The following is a 10,016-nucleotide window of genomic DNA, read 5'->3' on the forward strand; positions in this document are numbered from 1 at the left end:
AACAACCAGGTACCTGCTCTTTGCCACAGGGGAGGCCCTCAGGCCGCCGTATCGGGCTCCTAGCCACACTGTCCCGAGGGCACTCTGCTCAGGTCTCTCGCTCAGAGTGACACCACTCAGCTGTTCGGAATGTCCGTGGTTTTCTTACTGTAAAAAAACTTGATGACACAGAGACTCAAAGTGGAGAAATTTTCATTACCCTGTTTAAGATAGTGATGTTTAGAATATTTTTTTCTAGACCCACAAGAGTATATAGATGGCTATTATTTTTTAAAAAACTCGGATCACACCCACTTCTTATTTTTCTCACGTCATTGTCACATACTCTTAAAACGAGTTTAGTGGGAATATCCATTATAGATTGCTTCACAGAATACACTTGCTGTGTTCTTAGGCTTTTAGGATTCTCATTTTTCCTGTTTCAGGTAAGGCTGTGATGGACATTCTCGTAAGTACATATTTCTGCACACCTCTGCTCCACGTCATTGTTATCTATCTGTTATTTCCTCCGCCAGCCATATCCGAGGGTGCACGTCACCAGCTCGTGTGAACTTTCGTAGAATAAATGTGACCGCTCTGCGTTTCCCTAAATGCTAACAGCATTAGCACTTTTCCGTGACACTAGTCGTCTGCGTGTCTTCTTGTATGAAGGGTTTGTTGAGAGTTTTGCCTAGGGGCGGTGGTGTTTGTTGTTTTATTAAAATTTGAGAGTCGTCTACTGATTCTGGATGCAAGTCTCGTCAGAGATGTGTTTTGTAAAGATTTTCTCCTAGTCTGGGGTTTATCATGATCATTCCCTTACCAGTATCTTTCACAGAGTACAATTTTTATTTTGGTGAAGTTCAATTTATGAATTTTTTCTTTTTACGGATCGTGTTTTTGGTGTCAGATCTAAGAAAACTTTGCCTTACCAAGGTCACAGATTTTCTCCGTATCTTGTAAAAATTTCTTAGTTTTGTGTTTTATATTTAATCTATGGTATATTTGGAGTTTTTTTCTCGCTCATAAATATCCAGTCGTTCTAGCACAGTTTGTTGAAAGGACTTTCTTTTGTTGAAATGAGGTGACCATGAACACGTGGGCCTTCGTGAGTCTGTCCTTTGCCAAACCACACTGTCTTGACCCCGTAGCTTCGTTGTGAGGCTTCAAACCAAGCCGTGTGCGTCCTCCAACCTGGCTGCTGTCCTCAGCCGTTCTGCCTTTCCGGATGGTTTGCTGCGTCATGAGAGCTTCAGAACCTGTGTCCATCCCCGCGGAAACTCATGCTGTGTCTTGATGGGAAATGCGCCGAGTCAGTAGGTCTGTTTGAGAAGAATCACAGTCAGAACAGGGTCGAGCCCTCCAGTCTGAGAATACAATGGGTCTCGCCACTTAGATTTTCTTTTTTCTTTACGCCCAGAGCACCTGGGCTTCCTAGGTGGTCTCCCATCCAAGTACTAACCAGGCCCGACCCTGCTTAGCTTCCGAGATCAGCCGAGATCGGGAGATCGGGAGATCGAGCGTGTTCAGGGTAGCATGGCTGTAGACTTAGATTTTCTTTTGTTTGGCTCATAGGTATTTTGTAGTTCTCAGCACACAGATCCTGCACGTGATTTGTTAGATTTATACCGGAATATTTTATTATTTTGGAGCTATTAATAGTACTTTAAAATTTTTTTCTAATTGTTACTAGGATATAGAAGTAACTTAGTTTTACATTTTGTACAACTTTATTAAACTCAAAAACTTAGGTTTCTCTGAGGAGTCTTTGGAATATTCTGTACAGATGTAATCGTGTGGTCCAGTTGGAGAGTTTATTTCTTCCGTTTTGGTCGGTGTGTATGTGCTGTGTGTTTCTTTTCCTTGCCTTACTGCACTGGCAGGGAACGCATCACAGTGTCACGTGGGCGATGTGCAGGCTCTGTCCCTGTCCCCAGTCTTAGAAGGGAAGCGTTCAGCCTGTGGTCTGACCTGGTGATAAATGGGGCGCGGGGCTGTGGGGTTGTGTGGGTGTCTTTTGTCAGGCAAGGGGACCTCCTTCTGTTCCTAACACGTGGACAGAGAATCGGGAATGGACATCAACTTTCGTCATATACTTTTCTGCATCTCTTAAGGTGGCCGTGTAGTCTGCTAATGGTGGTTGTTTTCTGAATATGGAATTTTCGTGTCTGTTCCTGAGAGATGTTGGTCTGTAGTTTTGTCCTACCGTCTTTCTGGTTTTGATATTAAGGTGATACTGGCCTCATAAAATAAGTTGGAAAATGTTCCCTCCTCTTCTGTTTTCTGGAAAGGTTTGTATAGAATCGATACTATTCGCTCTGTAAATGTTTAGTAGAATTTGCCAATAAAAGATTTCTGTAAATGTTTAGTAGAATTTGCCAATAAAAGAATTTGCCAATAAGAGTTTTCCGTATGGGAAAGTTTTTTTTTCCCTCTGTCCTCAGTTTTCAGAAGTTGGGCCGTGTGTGTCTTAGCCCTGGCCCCCACGTGCCCTCCAGCACCATGCCCAGCAGCGTGTCTCGTGCCCCCTGCCCAAGCTGTATGTCCCTTGCAGATCGGCTTCACCACGGACCCACGCATGGCCCGCTCCTCACCCTACCCCACCGACGTGGCCCGCGTCGTGAATGCCCCAATTTTCCACGTGAACTCTGACGACCCGGAGGCTGTCATGTACGTGTGCAAAGTGGCTGCCGAGTGGAGGAGCACCTTCCACAAGGACGTGGTAGTCGACCTGGTGAGTGACTCGGGCCCTGTCCCGGGGCGTTCCCAGGCCGTTCTCGTTTCGTCTCACGTGACGGTCCAGGCAGCTGTAGTGTGTGGAGGAGCGATAGACAGGACCCTGGGCCTAGCGGTAAACCCGATGCCGAGCCCAGCCCCAGGGTCCCTGACACCGGTAGGTAAACCGAGGCCTCACCCGGGAGGGCCGGGCCCGGCCTCGCAGATGCCGAGCCCAGCCCCAGGGTCCCTGACACCGGTGTCCGGCTGCCCCTAGGTGTGCTACCGGCGCAATGGCCACAACGAGATGGACGAGCCCATGTTCACGCAGCCACTCATGTACAAGCAGATCCGCAAGCAGAAGCCGGTGCTGCAGAAGTACGCGGAGCTGCTGGTGTCTCAGGGCGTGGTCAACCAGCCTGAGTACGAGGTGCGCGCGCCGGGCCCTGTCGAGCTTGGGGGCCAGGCCAGCTCCGGGCCGGCGCTCTCGGCAGAGCCGCTGTCCCGGTGAGGACGTGCAGAGTGCTTGGCGCTGCGGCGCTGTGCCGCATGGCTTCTCCGACGGCACAGCACTGGGCGGTGGCGCCGTGTGCCTTTCTAGCTGGCAGTGCGGTGTTTGGGGTGAGAGGTGCCGCGGGCCCTGCTCGGAGCGGGGCCATGCTGGGTGCTCAGGGGCGGGGCTGGCAGTGGCTGCGTGGCAGGTGGGGCTGCGGCCGGTGCCCATGGGGACCGCCCTGACGCCCGTGGGGCCGCCCTGCAGGAGGAGATCTCCAAGTATGACAAGATCTGTGAGGAGGCCTTCGCCAGGTCCAAGGACGAGAAGATCCTGCACATCAAGCACTGGCTGGACTCTCCCTGGCCTGGTGAGCGGGGCGTCACGCGGGGTTTCCGCGTCAGGAGCCTCCACGGGCGACGCTGCAGGCCTCTTCACGGTGCTGGTGTGGCCGCGGGGCGGGACTCGCAACGTGCGCCACAGCCAGCTTGCCCCTCCTGTCCTAGGCTTCTTCACCCTGGACGGGCAGCCCAGGAGTATGTCCTGCCCCTCCACGGGCCTGGCGGAGGATGTCCTCACGCACATTGGGAACGTGGCCAGCTCTGTGCCCGTGGAGAACTTCACCATCCATGGAGGCAAGGACCCCGCACTGACCCTCGGAGACCCTCTCCAGCGCAGGACCGGCTTCCCCGCCGCAGTCCTCACTCACCCAAGGCAGGGGGTTGATGGTGGGGAGCCCGCTCCCCTCCCCACCGCCGGGCGTGGCCCTCACTGGTGTCAGTGGAGGGAAAGGTGGGACGTCCAGCCTCTCCCTGGCCTGTCTCCACGGGCGCCCCTCCCCGCCCTCCCGACAGGGCTTGCTCAGCTCACGGGAGGGCAGGGACGGCTGGCGAGCACCGTGTCTCTGCAGGGCTGAGCCGGATCCTGAAAACCCGCGGGGAGCTGGTGAAGAACAGGACTGTGGACTGGGCCCTGGCGGAGTACATGGCCTTCGGCTCCCTGCTGAAGGAGGGCATCCACATCCGACTCAGCGGCCAGGACGTGGAGCGGGGCACCTTCAGGTAAGGCGCTCGCGGGCCCTGGAGCATAGGTGACAGCGCAGGGCTCTGGCGCTCCCGTCCCCAAAGAAGACGGCCCAGGCCCCGAGCACGCTGTCCCACTCGATGTGGCTGCGTCGCAGGAGCCGGGCTCTGTGGCTCCCAGGCCACTGCCTGTGCGGGGTCTGTGTGTCGCACAGGGCCAGCTGGCTCCTGCCTGCTCATCTGTGCTGTCCTGCTGCAGCCACCGCCACCACGTGCTACATGACCAGAACGTAGACAAGAAAACCTGTATCCCCATGAATCACCTGTGGCCCAACCAGGCTCCCTACACCGTGTGCAACAGCTCGCTGTCGGAGTACGGCGTCCTGGGTGAGTGCCCGGCGCACGGCCTCGCCCCCGCCCTGCCCCCGCCCCTGCAGCGCCCTGACGCCCTCGCTCCGCAGGCTTCGAGCTGGGCTTCGCCATGGCCAGTCCGAACGCCCTGGTGCTCTGGGAGGCTCAGTTTGGCGACTTCCACAACACAGCCCAGTGCATCATCGACCAGTTCATCTGCCCTGGACAAGCCAAGTGGGTGCGACAGAACGGCATCGTGCTGCTGCTGCCGCACGGCATGGAGGGCATGGTGAGCCCGGGCCTGCCCTCCGGGGACCTCGCGATTACCTCTTAAAGCCGAGCGGTGGAAACCGGTCGGAGCCAGGAGTGCGGGCGCTGGCCTGGCGCGGTCGCCCCTCGGCGCCGGGGCAAGGGGGGTTGCCGAGGCGGGGTCGGGGAGCGGAAGCCGTGCGCACGGCCGCCACCGTGACTCACGTCTGGTTCTAGGGCCCAGAACACTCCTCCGCGCGGCCCGAGAGGTTCCTGCAGATGTGCAACGACGACCCGGACGTCCTGCCGGTGAGTGGCGGCACCCTGCCCTTTGGGTGGGCGGGCCGGGCGAGAGCACGGCGCCTCCTGCTGGGGCATGGACTCGCTCTGGGAACAGCTGCCAGAGTCACACATGCTTCGGGGGTGTCGGGGCTCGGCTCCGTGAAACTTGGATGGCCGAAGGAAAGCGAGGCGCGGTCAGTGTGCGAGGGAGCCCAAAGCCGGCTGTGGGCAGCGGCGATCAGGGTCCTGAGCAGGATTAAGAGCGGGGCCGATGGGGCAACTCTGGTCAGGGTCCCCTCACACGCCCTGAGGGCCCCTGGCCGTCACCTCCTCGCCATAGGACCTCACGGAAGCCAACTTTGACATCAGCCAGCTGTACGACTGCAACTGGGTGGTCGTCAACTGCTCCACGCCCGGCAACTTCTTCCATGTGCTGCGCCGGCAGATCCTGCTGCCCTTCCGGAAGCCGGTCAGTGGCGCTCCTGCTGGGGGGCCGGGCAGCCCCGCGGGAGGCTAGCCATGTGAGCAGGTGGCCGTGGGTGGCACGCTGAGCCCCAGCAGGGGCTGAGGGGGCTGGGGCTCCCCAGGGAGTGGGCTCCTGCGTGGTGTCCAGAGGGCGAGTGGGAGCAAGAGCAGAGTTCGGGGGAGAGCACCTGGCTCCCACAGGTCCAAGTGCAAGGCCAGATGGGCCCACAGCACAGGACAGCTGCCCCGGGCAGGGCCGCCAGAGCAAGGCTCAGGGCTCTCTCTTGGGTGCAGGTTGGGGATGCCTGGGGCTCAAAGCAGGCTAGATGGGCCCTGGAGAAGTGGGTGCTTGACCGAGCAGGGTCCAGCCCCCCGGGGTGGAGGAGAGCCAGGCAGAAGGAAGCAGCATCGTCCATTTCCACTCTGCGACCCCGACCTGTGCCTCGTCTTGATGGCACAGTGGGGAGGACAGTGCTAGAGCGTCTGAGGACGAGACCCGGACAGCCCCTGACCGCTGACCCTCCTAGAACACTTCGAACCTGGCCCGACGTGAGCCTGCGGTTCTCTATTTCAGTTGATCATCTTCACCCCCAAGTCCCTGCTGCGGCACCCCGAGGCCAGGACCAGCTTCGATGAGATGCTTCCAGGTGGGTGAGCGGACAGGCCTTGCGGGGTCTCGGCTGCTGCTGTGGGGCTTTGGGACACGTACCTGTGCATCTCTCTGTGGCCTTTGCCACATTTTTGGTCTTTGGGTAAGGATCACAGAACACAGGCATCAGACTTGGTGACAAAGTATGTCTTGGGGTTGCACGAGTCTGTCGTCTTCTCCTGGGTGCGTGCCCAGGACCCCTTTAGAGGCTTCCAGGAAACAAGGCTGAGTTTAGAGTCCCCCACCGCCTGGCACTGCTCCCAGAGGCAGCTCCCTGTAGCCAGGGACAGGAAAGGCACAGGAGTAGGACCTGCCAAGTCCCACGCCAGCTTGCTGTTTCAAGGGCAGGCCCACGGCCTTGGGCTTCTTGCCCGAAGAGGGGACAGCAGGTGGCTGACACCATGTGGGGCAGCCCCGATGTGCCTCGGCTCGTGGGGCCAGGGGAACCCACCCGCTCCCAGCCATGGGCAGCTCAGTCTTCCGTCAAGGCCGACTTCCTATTTGTGTTTCTCCCAGTGTTTTGTGGTTGTGGTGAAATACACATACAAACGTCGTCATCTTAACCACGCGCATTTCAGCATGTTAAGCACATTCACGTAGTTTTGCAGTCATCACCACCGTCCATGCTCCTAGTTCTCTTCATCCTCCCGGACTGGGACTGTCCCAGTCAGCACCGATGCCGCCTCCTCCTCTGCCATCTACTGCCTGTCTCTCTGGTCTGACTCCTCCAGGAACCTGCTAAAGGTGGATTCAGGATTTGTCCTTCTGTGATGGGCTTATTTCACTCCGCACAGTGTCCTCCAGGGCCGACCACACTGCAGCCTGTCAGAATCCCCCTCCTGTTTAAGGCTGAGTGATACCCCACGGTGCGACACACCGCACGTGGCCATCCATCACCGGTCCCTGGACATCCAGGTTGCGTCCGCCTTTTGGCTGTCCTGAGTCACGCTGCTGTGAGCATGACCACACCGACACCTCTGAGACCTGCATTCAGTTCTTTCCTGTACACACCGAGAGGCAGCGCTGCAGGGGTCGCGTGGCCGCTCTTTAGTTGTTGGAGGGGTGCCGTCCCATCTCCACGGCGGCCGCAGCCGCTCACATTGTCACCGGCGCGCAGGGGTGCCGCTTTCTCCACATCCTGGCCAGTTTTTTCTCTGTTCTTTTATAATAGTCACCCTAATGGCCACAGAGTAGTGTCTCCTTGCGGTTTTGATTTGTGTTTCCTTAAATGACGTGGAACATCTTTTCCTGTGCTTATTGGCTGTTTCTGCATCATCTTTGGAGACATGTCTAAGTCCTTTGTCCGTTTTTTGATAGTGTGTTTTTTGTTGTTGAGTTTTAGTTATTTCTAAATGCCGGGTATTAATTAATACCTTATCAGATATATGAATTGCAAAAGTTTTGTCTCATTCTGTGTGTTGTCTTTGGATGCACCAAATTTTAAAATTTTCATAATCAAATTTGTCTTATTTTTTCTTTCGTTGCCCATGCCTTTGGTGTCATATCCAAGGAATCACTGCCAAATTCAGTGCTGCGAAGCTTTTGCCTGGTGTTCTTCTCCGAGTTTTATAGTTTCAGTTCTTACGTTTAAGTCTCTAATCCATTTTGAGTTCATGTTCGTATGTGGTATAAGGGTCCAGCTTCATGTGCACAGCTGTCCAGTTTTCCCAGGACCACTTGTTAAAAAGACTGTCCTTTCCACACGGTTTGATTATTGCAGCTTCGTAGCAGGTTTTGAAATCAGAAAGTGTGAGTCCTCTAGTTTGATTCTTTTTTTAAATAGTTTTGGCTATTTGGGGTCCTTTGAGATTCCACAAATTTTAAGATAGATTTTCCTCTCTTTACAAAAAATGAGATCGTGATTGGATTGCACTGACCCTGCAGATCACTGCGGGCGGTGCTGACATCTCGGCAGCGTTGAGTCTTCTGGCCCATGGACACAGGTGTCTCTCCACTTCCTGGTGTCTGTGTCCGTGTCTTCCAGCAAGTTTTGTAGTTTTCAGTGTACAGATCATTCATTCACCTTGCTGTTTAAATTTATTCCTAAATGTTATATTTTTATGCGATTTTAAATGGGATCATTTTCGTGTTTGAAACTAATTTTTAGAACGCATCTAGAGATACACATGTGGGAGTTTGCAGAAGGACACGGAAGTAGGTGCTCGCTTTCTGTTGTAAAAAGATGGAGTCGTTTTCTCCTTCGTTTTAGGTGGTTCGTCGTTACCGTGCGGAGGTGCAGCTGAGTTCTCACTCTCGATTTTTTATCCTGAAACTGCTGAATGGTTTTTTGTGGGATCTTCAGGGTTTTCTACACACAGTATCACGTCATCTACAAATATGATTTTCCTCTTTCTGCGATTCGTATGCCTTTTACGTTCTGTTCTCGCGCAGCTGCTCTGGCTGGGACTTCAGTGTGTGGTGACTGGAAGTGGGAGTGGACGCCTTGTCTTGTTCTTAACCTTGGAGGAAAAGCATTCGGTGCGGCCACCGAGACGATGCTCGCTGGGCTTCGTCCCTGGCCTTTGTCACACAGGGGCTGCTCCCTTCCGATGCTGGCGCGTTGCGTGCCCATCACTAAGCCCTTCGTTTTGGACGCAGCCTCCCGAGGTCGGCTCTGTGCCCGTGGGCACGGTCCGGCCGTGTGCGAGTGTGCGCCTGGAAGCTCCCGAGCGCGCCCAGCAGAGCGCCCTGATGCCGCCCTGGACAGAGCAGCCCCCCACGTCCGAGATGGGCTGCTCTGAAACACCAGGTGCCGTCACCTGCCACCTACGCCGGTCTTGCCCACATGGCCTGTTTTTAATGCGCGCTTCCCATCGCCATCGGTCCGGACCGTTTGGAGACATCAGAGGCTGGCGGGAGGGGCACAGCGCTGGCACTTGGCTGCAGGGCCGTCACTCCGGCACCGCAGCCGCGGGAGCACCCTGGCGTCCTCAGCCAAGTCCCTGGGGCTTCTCTCACAGGAACCCACTTCCAGCGGGTGATCCCAGAAGATGGCCCCGCAGCCCAGAATCCAGGAAACGTCAAGAGACTTCTCTTCTGTACCGGCAAGGTGTACTACGACCTCACCCGAGAGCGCAAAGCCCGCGACATGGTGGAGCAGGTGGCCATCACGCGGATAGAGCAGGTGAGGGCCGCCGGCGGCTCCAGGCGTCCGGACCCTGAGCTCTTCAGGGGGCCACTCTGAGCCTCTCTGCTGACACCAGCCCCTCCCTCTCCCCAGCTGTCCCCGTTCCCCTTCGACCTCCTGCTGCAGGAGGTGCAGAAGTACCCCGAGGCCGAGCTGGCCTGGTGCCAGGAGGAGCACAAGAACCAGGGCTACTACGACTACGTGAAGCCCCGGCTGCGGACCACCATAAGCCGCGCCAAGCCCGTGTGGTAGGCTGGGGCCGGGGCTGGGGACCGGGTCCAGGCCACTCCGTGGCCTTCGCCCTCACCGCCCCGTCACCGCCCCTCAGGTATGCTGGCCGGGACCCGGCGGCGGCTCCAGCCACTGGCAACAAGAAGACCCACCTCACAGAGCTGCAGCGCCTACTGGACACTGCCTTTGACCTGGACGCCTTCAAGAAGTTCTCGTAGCTGCCGGTGGCCTGGTCTCCGCGCCCACGCCTGCCCCCGCTTCTCACTAAAGACCTGTGCCTCGGCGCTGCCCGCTCCCGTGTCTGCCCCTGCACTGCACGCGCCGCTCGCTCACCTAGGAAACAGGCCGCTGTCCCCTCCCGTGCCTGGCCGTCCACACGGCCGGCACTCCCCAGGCTCTGACGTCTGTCCGGCAGTGGCCTTCGTGGGGGTGCGGGGCGAGAGGACCAGGAGC

The 10,016-nt window shown here is 56.9% G+C and overlaps 1 protein-coding gene and 1 pseudogene across 1 annotated transcript in view; one reads left to right on the forward strand and one right to left on the reverse strand.

Moving 5' to 3' along the window:
• The window catches only part of OGDH (oxoglutarate dehydrogenase), a 47,917-nt gene extending 37,907 nt beyond the window's left edge, over positions 1-10,010 (forward strand). Inside the window, exons 11-25 of the mRNA XM_006911478.3 lie at positions 295-310; positions 1,863-1,875; positions 2,517-2,713; positions 2,972-3,124; positions 3,455-3,557; positions 3,694-3,822; positions 4,098-4,248; positions 4,469-4,596; positions 4,671-4,849; positions 5,047-5,118; positions 5,432-5,560; positions 6,131-6,203; positions 9,166-9,329; positions 9,426-9,580; positions 9,661-10,010. Coding sequence (XP_006911540.1) covers positions 295-310; positions 1,863-1,875; positions 2,517-2,713; positions 2,972-3,124; positions 3,455-3,557; positions 3,694-3,822; positions 4,098-4,248; positions 4,469-4,596; positions 4,671-4,849; positions 5,047-5,118; positions 5,432-5,560; positions 6,131-6,203; positions 9,166-9,329; positions 9,426-9,580; positions 9,661-9,781 — 1,783 coding nt within the window. The 3' untranslated portion in view covers positions 9,782-10,010. The remainder of the gene's footprint in view (positions 1-294; positions 311-1,862; positions 1,876-2,516; positions 2,714-2,971; positions 3,125-3,454; positions 3,558-3,693; positions 3,823-4,097; positions 4,249-4,468; positions 4,597-4,670; positions 4,850-5,046; positions 5,119-5,431; positions 5,561-6,130; positions 6,204-9,165; positions 9,330-9,425; positions 9,581-9,660) is intronic.
• On the reverse strand, positions 1,393-1,527 carry LOC112479433 (annotated as a pseudogene).
• Positions 10,011-10,016: the final 6 nt, after the last annotated feature.

This window comes from Pteropus alecto, unplaced genomic scaffold (assembly GCF_000325575.1).
Source record: "Pteropus alecto unplaced genomic scaffold, ASM32557v1 scaffold214, whole genome shotgun sequence".
Classification (NCBI taxonomy): domain Eukaryota; kingdom Metazoa; phylum Chordata; class Mammalia; order Chiroptera; family Pteropodidae; genus Pteropus; species Pteropus alecto.